General features: G+C 43.1%; 1 protein-coding gene across 2 annotated transcripts; it reads left to right on the plus strand.

Moving 5' to 3' along the window:
• On the plus strand, window positions 1–27,486 carry rfx2 (regulatory factor X, 2 (influences HLA class II expression)). 2 transcript variants are annotated; one of them, XM_071517020.1, is made up of 18 exons: window positions 1–116; window positions 11,373–11,487; window positions 12,381–12,470; window positions 12,693–12,775; window positions 13,896–14,166; window positions 15,579–15,653; window positions 16,711–16,892; window positions 17,092–17,211; window positions 17,942–18,063; window positions 18,415–18,533; window positions 21,794–21,906; window positions 22,232–22,383; window positions 22,862–22,959; window positions 23,490–23,639; window positions 23,831–24,039; window positions 24,300–24,453; window positions 24,611–24,653; window positions 25,059–27,486. In XM_071517020.1, exons 2-18 carry the CDS (start codon window positions 11,380–11,382, stop codon window positions 25,178–25,180), a joined length of 2,211 nt encoding a protein of 736 aa, XP_071373121.1. In that variant the 5' UTR covers window positions 1–116; window positions 11,373–11,379; the 3' UTR covers window positions 25,181–27,486. The 2 variants fall into 2 exon arrangements, with proteins under 2 accessions (XP_071373121.1, XP_071373122.1); XM_071517021.1 differs by lacking the exon at window positions 15,579–15,653.
• Window positions 27,487–27,507: the final 21 nt, after the last annotated feature.

The following is a 27,507-nucleotide window of genomic DNA, read 5'->3' on the forward strand; positions in this document are numbered from 1 at the left end:
TTACTTACCAACGGGTGCAACACTCAGCAACAGCAGCAGCAGCAACTGGAAGTCAACGAGCGAGTGAGAGAGGGGAAAGAGAGCACAGCCAGGGCAGAACTTTTCTCAAGGCAAAGGTGACTATATCTTTACAGAATTGAGACATTGAATTTATCTTTTTTCGTTTTGGAGCAAAATACAATGGGATCGAATGCATTGATACCACTTTCTATTATCTTCCACAACATAACTTTCCCTTCTTTGTTGCATCCGCCCCAAGTTGTAAACGGCTCTCCACTCTTCATTTAACTGACGTTCACCTGACGTTGGTAACAACTGTTTGCAACAAATGTCAGCTTGGCAAAAGTATGGTCAGTGTTCGCAGTATTTAAGGTCTACTATGTATTTGGTTACACTTTACTTGACTTTACTATAATGTAATTCCATCTCGAAATTGATTCAACATCACTTGACACTTGTCGTTGCTATGTGTGTCGAACTGTGAACGCGCTTCCAGTTGCATCCCACTTCGATGGATAGGTTGCTAGTCATGCTACAGGTGGCTAGCTAATGCTAACTTTGGCAATCATTAGTGGTAAATGCGAGTTCAGTTGCAGATTAAAACGTTTCTCACACTGCCAGTAAAGGCTCTATCTAGTTCGTCATGACACGCCCAAACTTCAATTGAGTGTCTTTCTCTCATTTTTATTCAGAGCAGGTGGCAGTCTAGCTAACGTTAGCTTAGTCCAGGGCTCAGACTATGCGCTGGAACGAAGCCTGAACTGATCAGTGGGGGCACTTTCATTTCGGCAGACGTTTTTTAGCTGCCCCCGGGTCGTTTTCATTCAGATTACACTCGTATCGACACCTTGCTACAAACACTATCGTAAAACGAACTTTAAAATATCCAATAGCTGCGCACGGAGATTTATGAGCTTCAACCGGCGACGTTACAACACGTTCATTAGTTACCAAACCTGATGCACAACCAGAAGAGTTGTCAGCTAATATTAGAATTATGGTCTGTGCTCCAGAGGCAGGCTAAACTATCTAACCTGTGTGAAGCAATCATTTACTGCTGTTTGGGATGTAAGATCTGAATGGAACAATGTACTTGGCAAAGTTGCTAAGTTTTAGTATTTAGAAAATATAATAATCGGATATGTTACAGCTAGGTGGTGCTATGATGGCTCTTTATTCTCCTTGGTCCTGTTTTTACTGTCTTAACGAGAGATGGGGGTGCTCAGAGTGCTGTTTTCTATGTGATAATAAATCCGGATAGCAAATAAGGCTATAGACTTCATGGTACTCCATAACAAATCTTTGATACTGAGTCCCTGTCCTCTCTCTTATTTCATTATATGGACCTTTGCTCCGTCCACTAACCTTTCAGTTTTGTGTTTTTGATTGATGCTACACCATTGAACAGACCCACTGCAGATTGTTTGCTAATAGCCAAGTTGCTCTCAGTGATAATGTCACATTGTTCAGGTGGTAGTTCTCATTTGGGTTGCCATGTGGTTTGATTTCTTTGTAGAGTTGAGGGCCCATACCGATCTGAGCCATGGAAATAATGAGAAAACGAGGAAAAGGAGACCCCCTGTGTTTTTTAGATAGCTATTTTCGTCAGTTTTACAGTGTGACTGTGGCAGGTTTCTAATCCTGTGCATGTTGTGTTTTTTTCCCCTTCGTTTGGGCTTCTGTTTCTTTTGTCCCCTGGGATACATTTTAATCTAATGAACTCACTTTTCGGAGACAGCTGTCAGGCGCTCGGTCATTTGTAAGATTGTTTGCCATTGAAGCATTAGGGAGAATCTTTGCGGCATGATAATTTACTCTGTAATTAATGCACTATCTAGTTTCTTCTAATTAAATAAGCTATGCAATGTCACATGTGTTTTTCTACAAAGTATTCATCTTTCATGGTTGAATGGTTCATGATCAGAGGATACATTATTGATGCAGCCCAATACCTGTTTCCTTTTTAGGTGAGAAGTGGTCATATTTTGGTTTCTTCATGACAGTAAAGTTCTTGAAGTTTCCCTCTCAACTAAGATTTGTTCAAATTTTACTCCTTTGCTTTTGGCATGAGTATTTTGAACAAGAATTAAATGCACATTTAACAGAGCACTCAGTTTGTTTTGAACAAAGTGTCAGAGAAAGAATCTTAACTTTGATTGGTCACACACTCTCCACAGCTACAAAGAAAATAAAGAAATGACTGCGCTGAAACTCTGTGCCCCCCCCCCCCCCCCCCCCCCCCCCCAATTTGAGCTTGACAGTGTTATGTTTACATGGCAACTTGATATACAAATACACCCAAAGTCATGGAAAGAAAGGAGATGGGGTGGGCCAGGGGGTGAAATGTTATTCTTTTAAAAGTCAGTGTTTTTAATCAGGTTATTTTCATCTCCCTCTTTGTGGCAAGAGTGCATAGTTTTGGCTTGCAGAGGCAGGTCAAAAGGAAAAGGTGCACAGAGGGAGAACGGAACAACATGGAAAGCAGCTGGTGGTAGAGAGTTAAACCCATTCTATCTCTACATTTTCATGTAATAATCTCTTACTGATTTCCAAAGTAGCCTAAGTGAGTGATGAGAATGTAGTCATTTGGTTTAAAATGGGAGGCGAATGATTTTCTTCTTCCAGCAGCTGTCTTTTACTACTTGTCATTTGCTTGCTCCTTAATTTCACAAATGCAGAACAGGCACATAAACACACACACGCTTACATAGCACAACCATATTATACTCATGTATTGTAAAGTGTAGTGTGTGTAGTGTAGCCATTAATGACACAGCCTATAGCCTGTGGTCGTGGTCATGCTTTGGTCCATTTCAGCGATGGATGACGCAGAGGCCCGTGATTCACCGACAACTTATGCTTCATGTTTAGGCCTAGCCTCCTGTCCTGTAGCCCGCTTTTAAACAGCACCTTCTCTGGATTTGCTCATATGATTGTGCTTAGCAGTGTCCACACAGATACCCGTGTGCCATTTTGAGTGTTTAATGGACTCGTGTGTAGTACAGTTCAGCTATCAAAAGGACAGCTGCAGTGGTCTCTTGGGCAGCGGGTGACCTGACACAGCTTTTGGTCACATGTCCTGTGTGTGTTCACGCGTGTGTATGCATGGGCGTGCTTTCGCATGTGTGCGTGTGGATGTGTTTGTGTGTGTTTGCTCATGCTGTATTTAGCTCATCTTGATGAGGCCCACCACTGCCCCGAGGAGAGGTTTTCAATCCAATAGCCAGCCACAAATATAGACATAGGCCTATTCACTGCTGTCCCTTCTGTTGTTACTGTTTACAGTTGATCATATTCATATAAAATTCCATTTAACGGCTATTAACTGAACTGTCTGGCTTTTGTGCATTTCATTATCTGATGTTAACACGGTTTCAATGCTGGGTTATCCCATATCTCCAGTCAAAGGCATGTCAAGAAATCACTGAGCAAAGCAGAAGAACTGAAAGGAGAATGCCTTGTGGGGCTTGTTAAGTGGAAATTAATAGTGCCATTTCTACACATGAATGTGTCAGTTTCGTAATCTTTCTAATTCATTTATTTGTTGAGGGCTTTTCATCTTAAGTGATGTGCTATATTTTAGTTTAATAATAATCTGATGGAAGGAAAATAGATTGTATCCTTGATTCTGTTTTGTCTTCTCACATTAAGTCTTCCCTGGTAGCAAGGTTTTGGAAATCACTGTTAGCTTTCACTGCTAGGATACAAGGAAACAACCTTGTCATATACCAAAAAAATGCTGCCATTGATTTGGCCTTACAGTGACAACAGGTTAAAACTTGTTGTGAAATGAAATGTTTTTCAGTCTATCTCCTCTCTTTGTGTGTGCTTGTGTGTGTGTGTGTCATCAGGAGCATTCTTAACATTCCACCTGGTTTGTATCGTAGCTACACAACTGCTAATTAAATTTCCTGCCACAAACAGCAGACAAGGCTGTGACATTTGCATTACAATGACTGCTCCATCCCCTCCCTCTCTGGGTCTTTCAGGCAGGGATAGTAGCAGCCCCCATGCTCTCCTCACTTTTCCTTTCTTTTGTAGAGTTTCAGACTAGTTTGTTAAGAGATGTTTATTTGGCTTAAAAAAAACTTCTGCCAGTGTAAACTTGCTACAAAATAATTAGAGCAACCAAGACTAGACCTTTACTAGAGTGAGATTTGGCCAGATTTGTTAATGAGTGGGCCCAGGCAGAATTTTTGTTTTCCTTTTTTATTTGCTGGATCTCCAGGGTTGCTCTTCAGAAGCCCTTTAATGAGCAGATTTGATTGGGAACAATGGCAGAGGAAGCCTGTTTCACAGGTGGAGGGAGACAGGCTTGCTTTAGCTAAAGGCTGGAAGTCCTTGTTACAGGGTGGCTTTCAGATCCCACCTCTGTCCTTTGAGAAACCCCACCACCTGTTGGCTTCGGAAGAGATCATAGTCAAGCGCTGTCTTGACATGGGGGAGATGCTAAAACCAACATTGTATGCTAATTATTTCCATGTAAGAATCAACAACATTAGTGTTGTGTAATTGGAGATCGTCCTGGCTTGGTGCTGTCTGTCAGCCTTGGCCATGTTCCAAGTTACCTACATTGCAACCAGGAGAGGAGGACCAGCGGCAAACAGTTGCCACTGACAAAGCAGCCATGTTTCAGACTAATTTGAGTTCCCAACCATTCTGAAAAACTTGGAAATGCAAAGACTATTGTTTCAGTCAGCAAAAACAAATGGAAAATATTAAAATGAATGAATATTGTTATGGAAAACTAGATGTGGTCTTGGAAAATCAGTTTCTGAAATTCACTATATTGTGTCACAACCTCATACTGTATGCTTTATGAACTGGTGCCATCTTACTGCAAATTGCAATGAGGGGGCACTTGTGAGATCAATTTGATGATTAATGTTCTGGAAATGACATCAAATATGATTTGCTAAATTAAATGAGTGTGAATGCTGCTGACGTCATGTGAGTAATCATTTTTAATATCAAAAGCGTATCCAGGCACTGCAATGAAGATTATTTAGAACCCAACCCTGGTCTCAGCAATGTCATGGCTCAGAAATGGAATAGTACTGTAGCCATACAAGGACTCTCACACCAAGTAAAGCCTAGGACAGACTAGAAAACTGTTGCCTCACTAGGGCAGTTCAGACTACACACTTGCCGTCTGGTCAGGAAAATGTTCACACTATGTGACGGGACAAAGATGGGCGTCACACATGACGTAGAGGGATCACACACTACATAACATAAAAACAAACACACTACCTGATTCTATCATTCAAAAATGTTTACCCATTCATCCAGAACAGTTCACTGTAGATACAACATAGATGTTCTATCATTCCTTGTTCCAGAAGCCTACAGTTTACATTTACATTACAAATGTATTTTGAAGTGACACCATTACAAGAATAACATTGATGTGTTGATGTGTCACTCTCAGATTTCATTCTTGGTGAGTCTTGTACCGCTTCACACTACAGGAGCCTGACCAGATTTGGCACAACAAAATCAAACATGTTTGAAAAAATCACGTCAGGTCAAATGGCCAAAGTTGGCAGCATTTGGAGAAAGGGATAGTCTGCCGTGACTAGCCCATATTCAAATCGGGCTTAGAGTCGGCATTAAAATCATCTAGTTTGACTTGCGCTTAAATCCACTCCCTCTGTGGCTGGCTGCAACAGCTGGCAAACCACTAGGATGGGATTTGGCCACAACTCAGTCATGAACAGATACCATCTCCAGGATATTGCATTGCAACGATAAGACACACTCATCTGAGGTTGATGCAAGAATTCAGCATGGCACAGTATTCACTGCATGAAAAAAAAACTTGGATCTGTGTTGAATCTTAAAACATTAACTGGTGACTCATTGGTTTGTTTCAAGTAGTGCTTGTGAAAGCATATGATGAATCGCAGTGTCATATCTGTGTGGAGTGAACACTTGCCAAGAAAACAGAGAATTCCACTTGTGAGACACAGCGTTTATCTTAGGTTCATGGGTCAAGATAATAGGAGCACTCTGCCAGCTTCTGAGGGCATCTTTGCAGAATCTGGCTCCTTAGGAAATAATCCATTCAAAGTTCCCAGGTTGGATTCACACCTGTTAAAGAGAGTGACTGAAAACAGATTTAAAACAGGCTTATAGTGTGATTTTGTATGTCTCATTTGCATGAGCACCAAAATATTCCCTCAGTGGAACCCTAACCCTAAGAAAGGAGGATGTCAGTCTGAGCTTGGCAAAAGCCCTGGGGTCCTTAACCACTCCGTACACTTGGTCATGGTGGATTGTTTTGATTAAATGTGATCCCTCTATGATCATGGTTTTTAAACAGTCATGTTTTTCCTTGCATTATCAAAGGGAAAGTTGCCCGCTTTATGTAGTTTAGAAAACTGGAGATTTTCAAAAGGGACAACGTAATGTGGAGAATATGTTGGGTGATGCAATAGCTTTAGGCCGCGTTGTCCATATTATGTGCTTTGTATCTAGCTGTGAATCTAATGTTTAAGTTGAAATTTTAGCTGTCCTGCACATGTTGTGTGGATATGGATCTAGAAGCAGTGAGTCTAAGCATCCAAAAAGTTATTGCATGAAGTGATGTAATCACTCAGCTGCAATGCTTTTCGAAAACATTAATTATGTTATAGCAAAAAAGAATAAAACGGCTTTCATGCAAGGAGCCAAATGGAAACCAAATATCACAAACAGTTTCTCTCCACCATCTCCATTAGTAACCAGGTGGCGTGTCAACAAAGAGCGAAGTTCCCTTCACTGTGTCATCAGCATGCCCGTCTTGAGGAACATGAGATAAACGCTCATTAAAGAGAGAGACGCCCACGTGCACGAGATTAGTCTGATTACCTTCCCAGTTGTGACTCGTAACCCTCCCTCCTCCCTGCGTGTCTTTTGTTGTGTTTTCCAGTTTAACTTCTCATAATCGTGTAGCTTCACTGTTTCAAATCCCTATTCTTCATCTTGAGATGTTAAATGGTGGGGATAGGGGCTGGGGGTGGAAATCTGGAAAGGGTTAGAGGAGGTGGGGGGTTGGGGGAGGAAGGTGCTAGTGTAGTGCATGGACGAACACACCGTCTCCATGGCAACGGTTTGATCATTCTCTCTGTGGCTGTCAGGCCTGCAGCACACATGGTGACGGAGTGGACAGGTTGTGCTGATGGCCAGAGGTGGGGAGGTGAGCTAGAGAGAGGAGGGGAGACTTGGATCAGAAGCTGGGGTTGGTGCCTCCTATTTCTTCTCTCTCTCTCTCTCTCTCTCTCTCTCTCTCTCTCTCTCTCTCTCTCTCTCTCTCTCTCTCTCTCTTCCCCCCCCCTCTCTCTCACTTGCTCTCTCTCTTTCTTCCTCAAACCCTGCCATCTGCAGACCCCAAGAGCTGCTTTGATTGGATTAGCCATGAATTAATGAGACAGGCTTGAAGAACAGCCTCTATTGTGGAAATCTCTTATCATATCTTAATTTGCTCTTTGTGTGAGTACGTGTGCCTGTGTGATCTTATAGGTTTTCATAGGTTTTTGTAGTTTAAAAAAAAAAAAGAAAAGAAAGTCAATCTAAGTTTCTTCAAACCACAGAATTGCAACAGAATTTGTTTCCCACTGAACATAATAATGATCCTCAGATTAGGAAACGCATGTAAAACATGTTAATGTTGTGACAGGGTTTTGGGGCTGGGGAGGTTGGATTGAAAAGAGTAGGCTACTTGGGGAAACAGGGCTAGTTGGTAATAAAAGTAGTGTTGAACAAATGTCCCCCATAGACCTCAATTTAACAGCAACAAGTGTCTGCCTCTCCTTTATTGCTGGGTTGTTTCAACCTCTACTGAGTTGTAAAAAGCAGTAAGCACTCTGACATGATTCTGCTCAAGGTGTCTCACTAACTCCTCTGCCTAGGTTAGGAAGTTTGGAAAGTCTTTTGACTTGATTTTGAAAGCAGTTGTTTTTGGGTGGCAGAAGTGTAAGGAAAGCTTGAAGGATAGACTGTTGCCTTCCTGATGACTTAAACATTCCTCTTTTTTTGACCACCAAGTAGATACAAAAAGGGAACACTTCATTCTGTCCTCTTCAATCAAGTCTAAACCAGCATAAAGTCTTAACATTTTTATGTAATCTTTCCTCACTGCAGCACAGGAATAACTCTGTCTCTGTGTCCCCTGGTGCCTGAAATTAATAGCTTACATATTTATTGTTGTAAGTTTCTGCTTAGTGTGAGATAGAGGGATCAGGTGGGGGATGGCATTGTTTGGTTTGGGAAGTATTCTGTTGGTTGCATAGCAACAGGCTCCTGGAAACGGGAGTGGACGGTGTTGCCACTAGCAACCGTTGTTGCTCTGCAAACAATGTGGGCCAGTGCAAACATGAGCCAAGACTGTCGGGCTCCTGCTTTTAATTGAACATCTGTATGTGTTTTTCTCTGATTGAGCACTGTTTAACTTAGATTTGTCAGTGACAGATGTTTAAATCTTGTCTGCATTGTCAACATTAGGCTATAGTTTTACAGTCAGTTTATAGAGCTTTGGAATTGTGGAGTTCTTAAATTTTTCTCATTTCCATATAGCTTTAAAACCTCAGGTGAGTCATGAATAGGGGAGCCATTCTTGTAATTTTCCTAATTGCTCATTTGAGATTTGTCTGAGTGAAAATGGGCTGTCTTATTTTGATGGGACTTGTGTGTGAAGTTGTCTCTGGGTTGGAGGGAGAAAGGCTTGGCTCTAAAGAGCAGCCCATTCACAGTAGGGTTTCTGCAGTGGTCTGCTGCATCTCCTGCTGTGTTCTGCCTTTGTGCCGCTCATAGCTGCTGGTGGGGAATTTGTGTGGCTTTTAACCTTCCCTGAAGGCTGAGGAGAAAGAGTCCTCTCTGCCTGCAGACTCTCTCTCTCTCTCGTCCAGTCAGACAATTTGGCGCACTTCACCACACCTATTAAAGCCAGCACTTTAATTGAGCTTTTATGGATGAAAATGCGCTGGTCAGTGCACAATTTTATGACCCCCCACCATCTCGCCCTGCCACCCATTCCTTTAATGGTGTAAAGAAACCCTCAGGCTTGTGTCTCTTCCTTTGGTGAAAATGACAAGTACAAAGAAGTCCAAAGATAACTGATGGGATTGTTACACGTGTATTTATAACTCAACTGACACCTCATGGACAAATTCCTTGCTTAAGAAAGATGTTTGAGTGCTGGAGTTGCTTTTAAAGTTCACTCCAAGCCAGCACCATTCTGATAATAGTCTTTTGATATTTATATGACATAGAAGGAAGAGGCGTGAAGCAAAATTGTAATAGAATATGAGGGATGACTTTAAATAGGAAGACCCTTACAGATGAGTGCTAATTATGCCTTGTGCTGACAAATACATTGCAGATGCATCCAGAGGACTGCATATGACAGACTGGATGTGGTGCTGGTGAAGTGTTTGGGGATTTGGTAGCATATTTGCTTTCTCATAGCTTAGGTCTGTGTGTGAAGGATGATGAGACAGCAATTGACACATGTCACGAATTTCAACATAGGCCTCCTCCACTCAGTCTATTAGTCATGTAGACACAGCAGTGTTTTTGCCTGTGGCAAAGTCTTCATGCTTGGAAAATGTCAGTGGCGGCACACCCAACTCTGTTGTTATTCTCTCTAAGAAGGTCAATTTCACAATCTGTCTGATAGTTTGGGTTTGTTTAGGTAGCTCACAGGTCTACAGTGTAATCTTTCGTTTGCAACCAGTTGTCTCCCTTTGTATTTGCAGACCTGCTATTGTTAGGCCAGGGGATATCATTTATCACCTGCCGTAGAGAGTGGGGATTGGAGGACTGAGAGTCTGTTGCCAAAATTAACATTCGCTACAGAAAAAGAGTGAAAGAGCCAGACTCACTTCTGTGTTTCAAATGCAGTGTGAAGCAGCTTTGAACAAAATCGGGAGCTCAGTCAGAAAGTATAGGTTAGCCTTGAGAAAGCCAAGAGATGAGCCTGGCTGCACCTGTTGTTCGGATCTAATGGCTCAACCTGTAGATTACTGTAGCCTAAGTGGTGTTCTTCAGGCACTCTCTTCCAGTAAATTAAAATAACATTATAGTGAGCAGTGTGTTATGACTGGTAATGGGGGTGTTTGTAGTGTAGGTATTGTGTCTTCTTGAGCAGGTTCTGTCTTGTGGTCCGTAGCTGTAATGATCCTGGAGAAGCACCATTCCCCTGTCTGCCTACTGACTGACTTTGCCCACTGTTCCTGGTTTTCTGCCTAAAGCAAAAGGCCTCTCATCAATTGACCCCCCCAAAATCACACACACACACACACACACACACACACACACACACACACACACACTTCTCTCCCTCATCCTTTCTCAGCTCTCACTCCCCCACCCCCGCTAACCCCTGCCATATCTCCCTCTCTCCCTTTCTCTAATCCTACTCCCCCTCTTCTCTTTGCAGCCACACTCGAAAGTTCCTGTGCATGAGCTTTAAAAAGGGGGAAAAAAAGAGGAGTGTGCAGGGAGGGGAGGAGGGGGTAGAGTTAGGGGTGGTCGTCATGGATTCCTCACCATAGCAACCGACAAACGTTTACAAAGCATTGAGGAATTTCCTCATATCAGCTGGATTATTGGAGCCCTCAGAGAACGGCTCTCGTTCGAAACAAACGCTGGATATCATCAGGACCCTGGCAGGGGCTGGAGCCCCACTGCCATTTTCATCTCTCTTTCCCCCCCTCTTTTTTCTTTTTTGGAGAGACTGGGGAAGTTGTTTTTTATCTGCTCACTCCCCCTTGCAGTTCCATTCTTCTCTTATCCCTCCCTTGCTCCCGCTCTTTCCCTCTCTTTCCCTCTTTAAAAAGAGAGCCTTTGTGTCACTCCATTTTTAGCTCTCCTCCTTTACTATGCTGTGCACATTGTCACCCAGTGGAAAGCCCAGTGGCAGCAGTGAGGGTTTAGTCCTTGGGGAGCAGTTCAATCCTACTGGTATCCTGATTGTACTGTAACTTTTCCACCTGTGTCTGTCCTGCCAGCAGGACTAGTGGTGTCTGTGTAATGCTGTTGGATTGGTTATTATTCCATTGATTAAGGCCAAAGGTGGGCAGCCTCTGGGGCTCTGAGAGCTTTACTGACTCAGCTTGACTTGGCAAAGCCAGAAACCCCCCTGGGGCACGATGAATGCCCTGGTGCTTCCAAGAGTGAAGGGAGTGGGGAGAAAGAGCATTTATTTGGTATGGCTGTCCATGTGTATGGACTTGAAATATTCTTATCCTGTTCTTCCAGGCTTCAGCGTTACCTATAAGAGTGTGTCTGTCTTCAATCCGGCATGGAATGTCCCCATACTCATGACTCTCCTCTCCTCTCCCCTCCTGTCCCCCCTGTCCCCCCTTCTCCTTTCCATCTGTCCCCTGCAGTCCCAGCATGCAGAGCTCCGAGGGAGGGTCCGACTCCACATCCAGTGTGGCAGCGTTGCGTACGTCGACATCCGCCCAGGCTCCTGTGGTTCAGCCCGTCCCAGCCTCCCAGCAGGTAGGTCGCTACCCCCACCCTGCCAACTGCTACTCGCATAGTCATTGTAGAATTCCCCCATTGTTGTGCATTTGTCCTGTCATTAAAATTGCTGTAACTGTTGCAGCCTATTCCTTTTCAAATGTCGTAAAGTAGAACTGAATAATTATGTTGGAACACAAAACTAACAGCTGGTTGCTACACTAGTCCTTGTGCCTTGTCTGAAAAGAAAACAGAGTATTATCTGAACAGAATTTCTCCTGGAGGCGTAAAATGCAGCAGTAGTTTAGTGCTCCATGCAATACCTGCTCAGAAAAATTCGTTTTTTACGATGGCTACATTTGTAAGCTACTGCTGTTACCCCTCCATTCTTACAACAGATGCCACTAGTATTCATTAACCCTGCCAAGGGGCAGGCTTCTGCCATGCCCTCTCCCTGCAACAGTTTACTGGACCAATACTTCCATTCTACCACAAGTTAGGGTATAGAATAAAAGGCAGCGTTGTCAGCAGAATCCATAGAGACAAAACTGAATCCCTGTTGTAAAAATTTTCTTTGATGGTTTTGGACAACCACCCCTGGTTGAGGGCAACCAGGGGTGGTTGTCCAAAACCATCAAAGAAAATTTTGTCTCAAACCAACACACACTGCTGCCACTACCAAAATGGAGAAAGACAAAAAACAAACATCAAACATCAGCTTTTCTACAAATGTTCCCCCTGCATTTGTTAGGTAATAGACATGTATATTGATGAGTTTGCCCTGTGCTCTTATTGACCGAAAAAGTCAAGTGTTTTTGCCTGTATTGTGTTGACTATCGTATGTCTGCACTGGTGTGTGTTTGTGTATAATGTATGTGTGTGATTGTCCATGCATAATGTATATAACAGTGTTATATCTTTTATCCACACAGAGGGTGCTGGTTCAAGCCACAGGCTCAGCTCAGAAGGGAGCGCAAGTACAGCAACTGTCAGTACCCAGGGTTCAACAGGTCCCTCAGCAGGTACACACACATATACACACACGTATACATCTGTGCACACGCAAACACACACTAACCTATTTCTCATATTTTCTCATATTTCTCTCTCCATTTCTTTATGATTCAAAAGAGTTAATTAGAGTCTCAATGACATAATATTCTAAGATTTACCTTTCTGTTTATTCATTATCCTTCCCTGGTTTTGAGCCCTACTTTGATTCTCCTGTTTGTTTCTGACTATAGGTTCAGCAGGTGCAACATGTCTACCCATCCCAGGTCCAATACATAGGAGAGAGCGGAGAGACTATTTACACCAATGGAACTATGTAAGCAATGTTGCACCACTCCACGGTTACAGCAAAGGAATACGATGCATGTTTTCATATTGTAGTCTGACTCTCAGTAACTTTCATGGAGGAATAGTGATTTCTTCCGCCAACTGCAGAGCAGAAATAGAAGACACTCATTAACCCTACATTTTGTGCATCACCCTGGATTCTAATTGGTTTAATAATAGTAATAAGGCAAATAATCTAGACTTTACCTCTTGTTGAGTGGGGACCCGAGATTAATGGGCCCGACACATTTTGGATTCAGTCTCCCAGCTCATAAAAGAAGCTGGTCTTCATTCTACCTTGAGGGGATGAACAAGTGGTCGAGTAGACAAGTCGACATGACTGGTGGGGCTGTCTGCTTACTATGACTGGCTGCATTGGTTTGAGTCCAGCTATTTTTTACACAATTAATTGTTGTATAACTGTCTAGCATGAGACCGTTATAGTTGAAAATAGCCAAGATTTTAATAAAATCCTGTAAAATAATTGTGCTTGTCAAATCATAGAGACACATAATTGTGATTAATAATGCTGATCACAGTATCTAATCAGGATACTTTTTGCCAAATATCATCCATATGACTTCATTTAGAGTCATCTTGAGTTATTGTATGAATAGCTGCTGGATGAAGAGTATGATGACAAGCAAGATTTTCAAGGCCACTTTCCTCATCATTTTCAATGTATCACATCCAGCTGCTTTTAAAGTGATTCTAATCAGAGCAAATTGAATCCTGATTGATTTTTTGTTGTTGTTGTTGTTTTTTACAGATAGATGTGTGATACACTTCCAGCATTACCCAAGTAATTTGACAATATAAATTGTATTGCTGTCAAAGTAAACAACATTCTGTACTGTATCTACAGTACTCTTGTGCCCTTGCACAAGACTTGGAAGTCAGCAGATTAAAGGCCCTGCTTTCCAGATGGAGCATACTCCTAGATTGCTCTAGTACACATGACCTCTTAAAATTCATCAGTGGTCATGAAATGTATTTAAATGTCCTTGGCAACATCATAGAAGACATCACTGCATGCAAATTGCAGTGATGAGAGCCTTTTGTATACATATTTTTGCAGTTTGATCAATCATGCCCTGCTCTCTCCCCAGTCGAGCAGCCTACTCCTACAACCCGGAGGCTCAGTTGTACGGACAGGGTAGTGGAGGAACCTACTTTGACTCGCAGGCCGGAGGAGCTCATGTCACCACAGTGGTCTCCTCTGCCAGTGGAGGGGTGCCCCCTCATGGAATGGTGGGCATCGCCATGGACGTGGGCAGCAGCCACATCATCTCCAGCGGTAGTACCTACCTGATCCACGGAGGAAGCATGGAGGGAAGCCGCAACCACATCTCACACTCCTCACGCTCCTCTTCAGCTATGGTGAGCAACACCCATCCCACTGCTCCCATGGGGCTCACACTAGCACTCTGGCATAATACAAATGAGCAAGCAAAAAATTCAAAGTGTTAATTAGAGGTCTAAGACCACCAAAGACAAAGAATGGCTGTGAAGGTCAATCTCTGACCTGAGGGGTTGTTTGTCATTTCTGCACTGCTGTGCTGTGGGCAGTCTAAATGTAAATTTCTGCTCTCTAGTGTGCATAAATCATTAGTTACTAAAACTAGTACTAACACACACAAATTGCCCTGCCTAGCAAACGTCCTCACTGCCATATGGGCATGTGGGATGCACACTGGTGTTAACTGTCATCACTGCTGCCTGAGCCTGTGTCCTGACCGCCCAGCCTCCCAGCACAAGACAGACCGATAGGGAGAGAGACAGAGGGCTACAGCAAGCTGAGTTCAGACCTCTTAGCATCGCAGTAATGTACAGAGAGCAGAGAGGAGCAGGGCAGAGAGCCTGAAGAATCGGGGCACAGGCTTAAATAATTCAGCACTGCCTTGTTTCAGAGGTTTTCACAGGCACTTGAGCGCCCTGCGAAACAAAGCAACCCCTGGGGCTCATTACCATTTGGCCAAGAGCCCTTGGGAGCCTTCTTAAGGCTTGGAACATTGCCTGCTTCTTTTTCCTTTTCTTCTGTCTCAAATTTGGCTGCAGTACCACACATCTTTTCTTTTTTCTACTCTTTATTTTCTTCTAAGGGTTTAAAGAAAGTCCCTGGTTTTGTCATTCCCTATGCCTGCCAATTTATCTCCATTATTTTCTGTCGTCCATACCACTGAAAGTCCCAATGATCTGGTATATTCATTGAAAATGGTTTCATTGGGATACCTAATGGAAAGAAAAGGCCAGAATGATATGGAAATATATTTTATATCACCACTGTCCTGCTCCTGTTTTAGTTACAACTTAGTATAAGTGATCACTGCATTTCAAATATACTCTCAAGGTTGCATTGTTTGGTGAATTTTTTTGGGGGAAAGGTGGACATTGTTGACCTATTGTCCCAGAACTTGATGTGATCTGTGCCCTGTTTGTGGTTCCTATTTGCATACATTAGAGTGTCTGACTGCAAGCCTTCAGTGAGCAGCTTAACCCTATGAGTCCCTTGATTTGCATGCTTTTGTCAGCCAATAATGGATTTGGCTGCAACACTGACTGATTTTAATGGAAATGCAGAGATCTGGCTGCCCGCTAACAGTCTTATTTCCTTTCTCTATTTTGTGTTTTTTTTTTTTTTTTTTTTTTTTCATATACCCCTGCTTATTTCTCTCTCTATCTCTCTATCTATCTCTCTCTTTCACTTGCTCATCCTCTCTTGCCTCCTCCCCTCAAATGTCTACTTTTTTTTTTTTTTTTTTTTCATTTTTGCATGCTTCTTTTTTCTTTAGCTTGAAATGGCGATTGAAAACCTCCAAAAGTCTGAAGGAATTGCAACTCACAAAAGCAGCCTGCTCAACAGCCATGTAAGTCAACCAGGAACTTTCTTTGAAAAGGACATGAGAGAAATTGAAAAAAGGCTTGGCTGTACCTTAGGCAGTGTGTTCTACTTGTATGTTCTACTAAAGTGAACACATTACCTACTGCTAGCTGTTCTTACTCTGCACTGTCCCATTAACTTGCATAATTGTCTCAATTAGTTTTCGTCCTGAATGTGGACTTGCATTTGCTATCACTTGTTGCTCAAGAATGTATCTTGTATCTGTGCTTTGTTTAATACTCTGCATGTACTTAGCGGATTGATTTTTCCGCCATGTGATTGCTTTGCTCCCTAAGCCAAAACGAACATTTCCTTGCTAATTTCATACCCAAATACATCAAGACATGCTCTCACTGTCACTCAGTTATATTGCCGTATAATTTGTGTCCTCTTGTTGGGAGACTATCATCTCAATTATAACACAATGAAATGGAAATGAGATTCAGTACTACTTGACTGTACTTAATTTTCCATCTGAATGATGGTCAGGATGGTAATAAACTGGTTTAGATGCTTCCCTGTGTACGTTCCAGCTCTTACCCTCAGCTGCCCTCTCTACAATCTCCACGTCATCCTTATAAATTTAAATATTATTTGATGTAGTTGTTTGCAATTTGATTGGCAAATTGGTTATTCCAAGCTTTTTATGCTAGTTCTTTATGATTGTGCTGGCTACAGACAGGGACAAGACAGACTGTGTCCTTCTCAGTATTGTCTGTCATGGAGATTTGGAGCCTAATAGAATTGATAGCTCTCCAGATGTCTTTCTGCAATTAGCCATTCCCTATCCAGTAGTCATTTACTCCCCCAGTCAAGAAATAAAGGCTTAGGCATAGCCACAGTGGGAGTGCAATGTTCTCTCCAGTGTTTAAAACAGATGGCTTGGTGATGGATGTGAGAGTGTACGTGTCTTATCTGTCTTTTGATGTGATAATAAGATCCACTGCTCCTCTCCATTGCTGGCCAGGTGACGATCAGAGGGCAGTCGGTCCATTAGGGCTGACTGATTGTGAGACTGTGTCCTGTGTATCTTTTTGTTTTAGCTGCAGTGGCTGCTGGATAACTATGAGACTGCAGAAGGAGTGAGCCTGCCCAGGTGCTCCTTGTATAACCACTACTTGCGCCACTGTCAGGAACAGAAACTGGATCCGGTCAATGCAGCCTCCTTCGGCAAGCTCATCCGCTCAGTCTTCATGGGCCTAAGGACGCGGCGCCTCGGCACCAGGTAGAAGCAGGAAGAAGTGCATGCTGATGATGAAGATGCTGATAACTGTAATCATGTAACCATCATAGATGCGATGAGTATGATGACTCTCGTAGGCACGGGAGACTTGCTGATGGAAGAGGCTAATGATAGTGATTACACTGATGGCAAGCCTTCTCCTCCTCACTGCTTTCTGGCTTTCTCTTACTGAATCTACCAGAGGCAACTCAAAGTATCATTACTACGGCATCCGGGTGAAGCCTGACTCACCGCTCAACCGGCTGCAGGAGGACACCCAGTACATGGCCATGAGGCAGCAGCCCGTCCACCAGAAGCAGAGGTCAGCTCTCTCTCCCTGCCGTTTGCCATTTTTGTCTTCCTCCTCCTTCCTTTCCATTTATCTGGCGCTCTCTCTCACATATGGCTAAAACTAAACTCAGCTAAAACTCTTGTGTCATTTTGTTGAAGTTATTATTATTTTTTGTTTTCATTGCATATTCCCCGCTTTGGTGTCAATGAGTTGTAGGGTTTTTGAATGTCAGAGCTTTGTTTCATCCAAGATTCAAGATGATGGTGTGTAAATCTCAGTGTAATATCGATGGCGACACACGTTTAATTTGTCACCTGCCTTACTGTCACCACCCTTTCTCTGCTGCTGGCTGTGCTTCCTCTTCCTCCTTGCCCTCCTCTTCTTCTCCTCTCCCTTTTCCTCTGTGCATTACTCCTCCACATTGACATCTTCTCCTCTTTGCCCTTTTCCTCTTCTTTCACTGCTGTGTCCAATTTTCGTCATCCTCCTCCCCAAGTCATCCCCTAGTAAAGGGATAGGCAACCATGTGCTATGGAGGGCCGAGAGTCTGCAGGTTTTCAATCCAACCAAAGACTACACCAGGTGATTTCACTGATTAGTCCCCCCTCTTGTTGAAGGTGTGTTAATCAGTGCAATCATCTGCTGTAGTCCTCGGAATGAAAACCTGCATATTCTCGACCCTCTGTGGCGCACCTATCCTTGCTTTAGTTCCTTCCAACCCTAGCCAACATAGGTGTCCTGCCTTCTCCCATCTGCGCAGGTTCAAACCTCTACAGAAGATGGATGGTATGTCAGACAGCCTGTGTGGGAGCTCTCAGCACTGTGCCAGCACTCCAGAGCAGTCCGTGGCAGCTCAGAGCCAGCACCACCAGCAGTACATTGGTAAGGACAGGAGCTGGACTGGCACCACAGCCTTGTAGAAATGTTGTGACATTGAGAATTAGAGAACTGTTTCAAACCTCTAGTGTTTTTACCTTCTGGAACTAAATTTTGTTAAGTAATGTTAGCCAAAACTGCTTTGCTTGACTCAGTACAAACGTAGAGAATAAGAGTCAAACCGGTAAACTTTACTTTCAGGCATCTAGTTTGTTGAGACAACAATTAGGATATGCATTTCTGTGTTGACATAGGCTAGATGTCTTCCCATACAGTTTGCATGGTTTAGTCTCCCAGAAATAATGTGTGTGAGCGAGCGAGATGAGTGACACCTGTGCGTACTTGTGCTTTGTGTAGATGTGTCCCACGCCCTGCCTCCATTTCCCTCCCCTGACCTTGGCACCCAGCCTCTGCCTGAGCGCATCAACATGAACGATATCAAGAAGCTGCAGACACTCTACAGAGACCACTGCGAGGTAGGTGTCACAGCACCATTCCATGTTTTTACACCTTCCATTGCCCAGGCAATGTTTACTGAGCACATACTCTCATTTTCAGCACCTGGGAGCTACCCACCTTCACATTATATATAAATGTATTTACTTTACATTCTTTTCACTGCAGTGGCCTCACCCTCCCCAAAAAGTGAACTACAATTACAACACAGTTATCCATGTGAACAAAATTACCAAAATTAGTAGAGAATGAGAAATAAGAGTAGGGGAGAAATGATTATCCCATTTGAAGATATGGCTGTAGGGATTCAAACATACAGGGCTGGATGAAAACTGATATGTCATACCAACCGTCTTTTGACCAGGGAAATGCAATTTGACAGTCTCTTTTCTTTTCTTTGCGTCTTTGTTTTTCCCTCCATGTCACTCTCTGCTACGACTCTTTGTGAATATGGCTGTAGCTTAAGGCTGTATTCATATGATGTGGGAATATTCGTTGGAACAACTTGATGGCTGAAGCAATGGCTTGGAAGTGTTCATGCGTTCAAACTCGTCTGAAGCCGTCAAATGCCATAATTGACGTTTTCTGTAGATTTTGGTTTCTAATGCTAATTATTCTCAGCTTTTTCACACATAACAAACATGCGCATAGTAAGTGATACATGTGAGTTTGTTTTACAGCAATGCAATGTCAACCACAAACAAAAAATACATTGTTTTTGTGTCCTGCCACTGCGTTTTATTCTGTCATTGCAGTCTGTCACAATCTGTCTTGCTGGTCAGAAATTTCAGTTATTTTATACAGGTTCCTTGCCTATATATACGTATATATATATAATGCTACTGACATTATCTAACATTGACATTTCTGTTTCATAGCTGGATAATGTGCATTACCACATTATCATTACCACATTTTTTTTTCATGTGGCTTACCACATGGGTCGTAACGAGTCAAAATAAGGACATCATAACAAGTAAACTCTGCATTGCTCTTCATGACACAGATTGAAAATTGTATTGTGTCAGATCAAATCAAAAATGAATGCCAACGTATCAAATTGTTGACCGACTCACAGATTTCCTGTATTGAATCACTTACTATGTATCGAGATTCTTATCAAATTGGTCTAATAAGGGGAGATTCACATTCCTAAATAGGAGACAGAGTGAAAGCGAGTATACAACAGCAGCACTCAACAGGTGTCTTGTCCCTGCTGAAAGCACAGTGTTGGCTGAGTTGATGAAAAAGACGTATGATGAAATGATGTGTGGACCAATGACATTTCACAGGCTGCACAGCATAATGCAGAGCCCCTCGGTACCAGAGTGAATGTGAGTGGGCAGGAGAACACTCCCCCAGGATGAAACGGGCTGGCAACGAGAATGAGAGAAACCATATTGAACGTTAAAATTTGGGGGCTTTCCAGGCAGGAGAGAGAGAAGGACAGGGGGAGAGAGGCTGTGATTAAAGCAGCGAAGCGCTGGCTTTATCATATTATCCCTGCCCTCCCCTTGTCCAGCCTCACCACGCTCCCTTTGTTCCAGCCGTCCTTTCATCTCTGTGCAGCTTTCAAGACATGCCAATTAACCTTTCAGCGCGCTGGGTGGACATCTTGGTGTCTTTGTGGCGGCCTCCCCTTGGGCTTTTGTGTTGTCTTGTCTGTGGACGGGCACATGGGCTCCTGTCTTTGTCTGCCGGCGCATTTCTGTCACTCTCACAGCTCTCGGTGCCATTGCGCGTTTAATGTTTATGCATTTTGCTTTTTTTCCCCTTTTTGTGAGCAAACAGCGACCTGTTAACACATTACACAAGGCTTTTATTGCCATCATTTAAGGTTACAGGACAAATAAAGGTAACAAGTTGGCCCAGGCATACAACAATAACTTATTTCTCACTTACTTTCATGTAGTTAAGTAAGAGCCTAAGTCTGTGCAGCTGCAGTTTCTCTTTTTTGAGCAGCGATATAAATCGGCATTAACCAGCAATATACACAGTCATGTTCACCATTGTGCATGCATTTATTAATGTCAAGGTTTATGTTGACAATAGCCAAATATTGTGTGCCATTAAATTCTGTTTATGAGTAGGATGATTAGGCTTGATGGTTAATAAAATATGGAGGGGAGTAAATCACAGTGTAAATCAAATTAGTGTTCTTGTGTGTGTGGAAGTGTTGGGGCGGTGGGGTGTTAAGGTTGGGAATCTCTGCCGCAGGCCTGTCTTTCTTTGACTGTGCGTGTGTGTGTGTTGTCTGTCTCCAACAGTTTTTTTTTTTTTTTTTTTCAAGGCATGCTGTTTTTCCTGTGTGGTGAAAACTGGGGAGGTAAAATGCTCTTGTTTGGAGGGGATGGGGAATTCTCCTTTTTGTTTTGGAGTTCTGTGTTTGACCTGTTGCTGGGGGCAACGGTAAACAAGGTTACCATGGCGATGGCTGGAGAGGAAGCAAAAACATATCATGTGATTGAAGCCTACACTGCTGTGTAACAAGATCCAGCGGCAAGTGCGTGTCCTGCCAGAGAGAGAAAGAAGAGAATCTCTGGGCATGGTGTGAATCATACTCTCATACTCAATAGACACTGAATGTAGCAATATACCGGTTGTGACAAAACACATTGGAGTTTCACTTCTGCGTTGCGTGGTCATGGGCTGAGCGCTTCCTCTGGTCTTATGAATGGCTGTTTGTTGTGTTTGCCTTATGTCTCTTTGTGGTTTATAGTATCTCTTTAGGGTTAGGGTTGGAACTGTAGTTTCACATTTGCTGATAGCTTACTCCTTTGTTTTCTTACAGTTAGTGTTAATTTGCGTGCAATATGCCCAACTTTTTTTTTTTTTAAAAGGTTCATACATATGAACAGGAAACAGGAAGTCACATGAGCCAGTTCAGGTCAGCTGGCCACTGAATGTTAAAAGGAGGTGAACGCACAAGTCTATAAAGCTAATCTGTCTAATAAAGACAACCAGGACAAAAAAATACGGGGTGAAATCAACTTCAAATAAAACTCCCAATAAAGCCTAAACATGGCCTTTAGGATCTTCCTGGTGATTAATGTGCAGGGGCAGTGTTTGGCTGGCTCATTGTCTAACCAGGAGGGCTGAGAGTGAGTGAGAGGCTGCCTGCCTGGCCTGCCGGTAGAAACTTTGTTGTGTGTCTGGTTGCCATGGCTCAGCTCTGTGTGTTTTGTCCTCCCTCCTCCCCCTCTCCCTCTCCTCTCTCTTTTCCCTCCTCTCTTCCCTCCCTTCCTACCCCCTCCACCCCTCCCTTGCTGCTCTCCCGCAGGCCACTCTGGATGTGGTGATGAACCTCCAGTTCCACTACATTGAGAAGCTCTGGCAGACCTTTTGGTATTCAACACCGCCACCTAGTGACGGAACCACTACCATCCCCAACAGGTCAGACCAAACATACAGGCTTTTTTTGTTGGAAACAAAGAAGGAGGGAAGCAGGCTGCTACTTGGAATAAAATTAACTCATAGCTTCATATTTGGAAATCCAGATGGAAAAAATAGAATTGTAAAAATATTTTAATGCAGAAAAACGTTCTTCTGTTTTTACATGATACACTTGGCTTAATTTAGTGTTTTACACTGTTACTGGATATACAGTTGTAAAATTGTAACTTTGCTTTTCACTATTGCTCATTTGCATGTAATAATATAATATTCACCATCTGGGTTAACTATGTGGCCTCTCTGTGTTTTTCTACACTGTGTGTAGTGATGAAGACCTGGACGGTGTGATCCCCAGAGAGAAGCTGGTGGCTCTGTGTAAATATGAACCAGTCAGACTGTGGATGAGGAGCTGTGACCACATCCTCTACCAGGCTCTGGTAGAGATCCTCATCCCTGATGTCCTGCGCCCTGTTCCCAGTCAGTACTACATACATATACATATTAATTGTATTAACATATTTAATTTTCTTTTTATGGCACCTCAGCTTTATGAGATACTATAAAATGGAGAATGAAAGGAAAGAGGGAATGAAACACTGTAATGGGGCATGGGCTGAATTTTAAAGCCATGACATGGCAGGTATTGTCCCTACACTACTGAAGCACCAGGCTTTGAGTAATACGGACTACTAGTGAACTAATACATACACAGCAGAATCTCATCCACAATGTCCACGCTATCATCTCTTAGCACCCTAAATATACACTGACACCACACCCAGCATTAACTCAGAGGGAGTCTGCTGTACTTTATTTTATTATACAACTACTTAAATTTACTTTTTTGCAATGAGCTGCATTTATACACGTTTACTTATGATGCTTTATATACAGCTGAGATGTAGTAATGATGCCATCTCTTCTTAGTGACCGAGGCTATGTTTTGTTTTGTCAGGCACTCTCACTCAGGCCATCCGTAACTTTGCCAAGAGTCTGGAGGGCTGGCTGACTACCGCCATGACCGACTTTCCCCAAGAGATTGTCCGTACCAAGGTAAGAGAGAAAAAGTAGGATCCCCCTTCCACCTGCTGTTAACATGCGTCTCGTATCTGGACACTCTACAGATATTATTTAGATGGATTACAATTACACCTGACATTAAAATGTGTCTCTAGTATACACATTGAGATCTGATTTCTCTTTCCCTCGCAAAATGCAGATTGCTGCACACATCACCATTTAAAATTGACAATAATCATCTTGTCTATTAACTAAGATCCCTGCTACCTGTTGGGTGCACTTCCTGGCTGGATCCATGCACCAAAGTTTATTTCAGTTTGTGTAGTTGCTATACGGATTAAAGACGCATTGCATTTACACTTCTTGCTCTATCCAAACACAGTCTAGTCACCTGGGATGCTTGTTAATGCCAGGTGTAGCAAGGGTCTTAGAAACCTGAACTAGTCACCTTAAATCCTGAATTAGTGTAGTTTATTCAGCAATTTTAAAATCATCAAGGGTGACATAAAAACCTCAGAACCTACTCTGGATTCTGTGTGTGTGTGTGTGTGTGTGTGGTGTAGGCGGCGGTGGTCAGTGCGTTTGCCCAGACACTGCGTCGCTACACCAGTCTGAACCACTTGGCCCAGGCAGCCCGCGCCGTCCTCCAGAACACCTCCCAGATCAACCAGATGCTCTCCGACCTCAATCGGGTCGACTTCGCTAACGTCCAGGTAATCTAGTCTGTTGTTGTCACTTCTGTGTGTGTTCACTGTCTGTGGATGTTCTGCCATTCGGTTTCTGTCTCTTTCTCTCTCTCTTCCTATGTTGTCTCTGTCTGTGTCTCTGCCTGCCTGTCTTTCACTGTGTATTGTGGTTTCTGGCTCACTGTTGTTGTGGGTGTGTTTTTTAATGCGTCTAACAGGAGCAGGCGTCCTGGGTGTGCCAGTGTGAAGAGAGCGTGGTTCAGCGTTTGGAGCAGGACTTTAAGGTGACCCTGCAGCAGCAGAGCTCCCTGGACCAGTGGGCCGCCTGGCTGGACAACGTGGTCTCCCAGGTCCTAAAGCCCCACCAGGGCAGCCCCAGCTTCCCCAAAGCTGCACGCCAGTTCCTGCTCAAATGGTCCTTCTACAGGTAGGGATGGAAGAACTGAACTGTTCCCACTTTCCCCAAAACTCCCTACATTAGTCTAGTTTTTTTCCACTCAGTTTTGAGGGAAAATTGCCATTTGGCTTGAAAGTCTTTTCTGGCTGTATGTTTTTGTACCGTTCACCAGCTGTCTCCCAGTGCTGTGTGTTTAGTGAGAGACTAAACCTAGAAAGTGTTTTTGCCCGCTGCCTCCGTACAGCATGTTATTTGATTATTTCTCTGTTATTCCCTCTCCCTCCTTTTAGCTCCATGGTGATCAGAGACCTGACCCTGCGCAGCGCGGCCAGTTTCGGCTCCTTCCACCTGATCCGACTGCTCTATGATGAGTACATGTTCTACCTGGTGGAGCACCGCGTGGCCCAGGCCACTGGAGAAACGCCCATCGCTGTCATGGGAGAGGTGAGAAGATAGATGAAACAGCGAAATCACATTTGGTCAAAATACTTACGAAAATAACGTTTTGGAAATTGACATGCCTACTTGAGTTAGTCCAAAGAGTTGGCACTAATGCCATGTTCTCTCCCTGTCTGTCTCTTTCTGTCCTCTTAAATTACAGTTCAGTGACCTAAGCTCTATGATGCCATCACTCATGGACAAAGGTAAGCGCTAGTCTTAGAGTGGTAGCTATATTGTTAGTCTAGTAATGTTGCTCTGGCTAATCTGCTCTAGTTGTCAGAAGCTGGGTTTTCCATGAAAAAATAAAAAAAAACAGTTAATCTTTACCCTGTTAGGAAAGATGAACAGTGATGACGTTAAGATGCTCTGTGGGAAATCTGTTTTCCATTTATCCTCTCCATACTCTTCTTTGTGGAAGGGGCTTTGAGATAAGCATTTAGTATTGTAGCTCTGTCACAGATACCATAAACCTAAATCCCAACATTTGGACTGTCTCATGGACTTTGGTATCTGCGAGACATTTTGGATTCAGTCTAATTGTGATAATGTTAGTTGTAGCTCTATTTGACCCTACTTTATTGACCCTCTCTCCCTCCCTGTGCCACCAGACCCATCCTTCTCCGATGAAATGAGCGACCTGGGCAGCGACGCCGACGTGTCCAGAGGGCCGACTGAGCCGGCTGTTAAGAGAGAGAGGATTGAGATCAGCCACTCGCTGCAGGAGATCTGAGTCCAGCCTAGACACGGGGGACAGACCGGGGCCAGATGGAGAGCTGCCCGGACCAGCGTCTCTCCCCTGTCACCCTACAGCTTCTGGGGCCCAGCGCACACTGAGTCCTTCCACAGCCGGTGTGCGCAGTGTACATAAAGACGAGAGTAGCAATGTCAGTCCTCCCCTCGCTAGTGTATATAAAGACAGTGATCTTTCTCCCAGGGAAAAAATGTAAATCTCACCCAGGAGGAGGGTTACGTCTGCGGTTTTAACTTAACAGGGGTGTAATACAGTTCTGATTTCTTTACGTTCTTGTTGCAACTGTGAATAAGAATGACTTTGTGCAGTACCTTTTTTGTTGGATGTGTAACTTTGAGTGGTGGTGTGTGGTGTTTTTTTTCTTTTTGGTTTTCTCTTTTGTTTTGTTTTTTTGTTTTTTAAACTAGCTGTGCCATAGTGTCATTTGAGTGCCTTAGAATGCTAACTCTTAAACCACCACTACAGATGTCTATCTCTCCCTCAGCTGTGCCTCTACCGCAGTATGAATGTATCGTCTCCGAACCTCAGACATTCAAAGCACCTTTAAAAATTGATTAGGTGTAGGCGTGTACTCCTTGTTGCCTCTGCTGCAGCTAGCAGCAAAAAAAACAAAAAAAACAAAAAAACGCACATCCATGCAACCTACTGACCCAAAGGACTTGTCCCTCAATATATCCCACCAGCTCAGCCATAGTTGTGGCTCTGTCAGTCAGTAGGGCCTCATACTGAAAACCCTCATAGTTGCAGGGAACTCAGAGTCCATCAGCTTGGCTGTAAAAGATGTTGATTTGTTTACCTCACTAGATTTCTATGCTGTGCTCTGTTCGGCTCAGATGACATGAGGCAAAGTATAAAAGAGTGTAGCCACTGTTACTGTTCGTGTCTACCGATCCTGTTCCCTTTCATGTAAATAGTTCTCCACATTGTTCATCCAAATGACAACAGCAATCCTGTGATGGCTTCTCCATGTGTTTCTTAAGGATGCATTCAACAAGTCCCGACTTAGTGGCCCATATGTGCAGAACTGTGGTAGTATACTTGGCTGCCACAGAGTCTGGAACGAACCCAGAATTACTCCGAGAGAGTAATCAACTTAATGGAGATAGCAGAGACAGTACATGTTAAAGCCCTCTTGCCTAACTGGAAGTCTGTCTATCCATCTGTCTCATGGAGCCTCATTTCTTGGCCGAAGTGAGCGTACTTTTATTTATCTAAAGGAATAGATGAATCAATACATTTTTAGAGCTTTGGACCTGTAAAACCAAAACCCCTTACGAAAAGAGGATCCTGTCGGCATCTGAGCCGGCACACGCTCCCCGAGTTCAGATGCTTTGACCTCATGCCGTTACTCAGATGAAGTCTTATATTCCATTTGAATTGGATAGGAAAATGCAGTACGTTTTTGGGAATTTCCCTTTCCATGTTTACTCCTCCTTTCCATGTCTACTAGTCATATCTACATGATAAATGGAAGTGCAAACAGCTCCCACAGCTTATGCCCATAGAAGACTTGCTATATATAGCCATACAGTAGGACTTTAGGCCTAAATGTGTGACACCAAGATACTGTTAAACTATTTGAATATATATACATATATATTTCTTTATATGATGTAGAAAGTGTGTGTTCTGTGGCCTTTGGAACTACTCGGTTTTTGCCTAATCATTTCTCTCCTCACACTGTACTGGTCATATTGTATCGGAAGAAAATGCTTTGATGTTTAATTTAATTGATTAGACAGGTGTGTGTGTGTGTGTGTGATAAATTTGTTTCGAAACTCAATTGTTCAACATATGAATCCTCTTAGTTTGTGGTGCTAAGGCACCCAAGTAAGCTATGAAACAGTCACAAGAGAAATGTCTATTTATAAGAACTATTATAACCTATTTGATTTGATTGACATAATCTTTGTGTTGAAATTGATTTGGTTGATTTTCCTGCCCTTCCCCCCTAATTCCCCCCCAGATGATTTTGTTGTAGCTATGAGAATCCTAAGCTTGAGTTATTTAAGGCTTTTTGTAACTTGTGCCTGTCACAGTAATTTGCCTTTAAGTGCTTTGGGAAAGTAATTTCTATGTGTACTTTGTAATGTTTTGTAATGCTGTTTAGACTTTTGGCTGAGGATTATTTTTTATTGAACTAGATTTGGTTCTTCTTACAAGTATACTGAACCCTTATTTTTGTGTATTTTTAAACCTGTTCTTGACTACACTTTACCTAGCCTAAGGGCAGACGATGGTCTGTAACAAACTGCATAGTTCAGCTGTATTTTGTACTTGGTCACAATGTGTAATAAATTGGTGTA

The sequence above is a fragment of the Centroberyx affinis genome, unplaced genomic scaffold, assembly GCF_046629955.1.
Source record: "Centroberyx affinis isolate AG114_WGS23_722 - 3 ecotype Tasmania unplaced genomic scaffold, CSIRO-AGI_Caff_v1 ptg000449l_1, whole genome shotgun sequence".
Classification (NCBI taxonomy): domain Eukaryota; kingdom Metazoa; phylum Chordata; class Actinopteri; order Beryciformes; family Berycidae; genus Centroberyx; species Centroberyx affinis.

What these genes read in the sequence shown, in the direction of transcription:
- rfx2 (XM_071517020.1), top strand. Translation starts at nt 11,380, where the DNA reads ATGCAGAGCTCCGAGGGAGGGTCCGACTCCACATCCAGTGTGGCAGCG. An exon ending in ACGCGGCGCCTCGGCACCAG is followed by an intron (nt 16,893 to 17,091) that starts GTAGAAGCAGGA and finishes TGAATCTACCAG; the next exon opens with AGGCAACTCAAAGTATCATT. An exon ending in AAGAGATTGTCCGTACCAAG is followed by an intron (nt 22,960 to 23,489) that starts GTAAGAGAGAAA and finishes TGTGTGGTGTAG; the next exon opens with GCGGCGGTGGTCAGTGCGTT.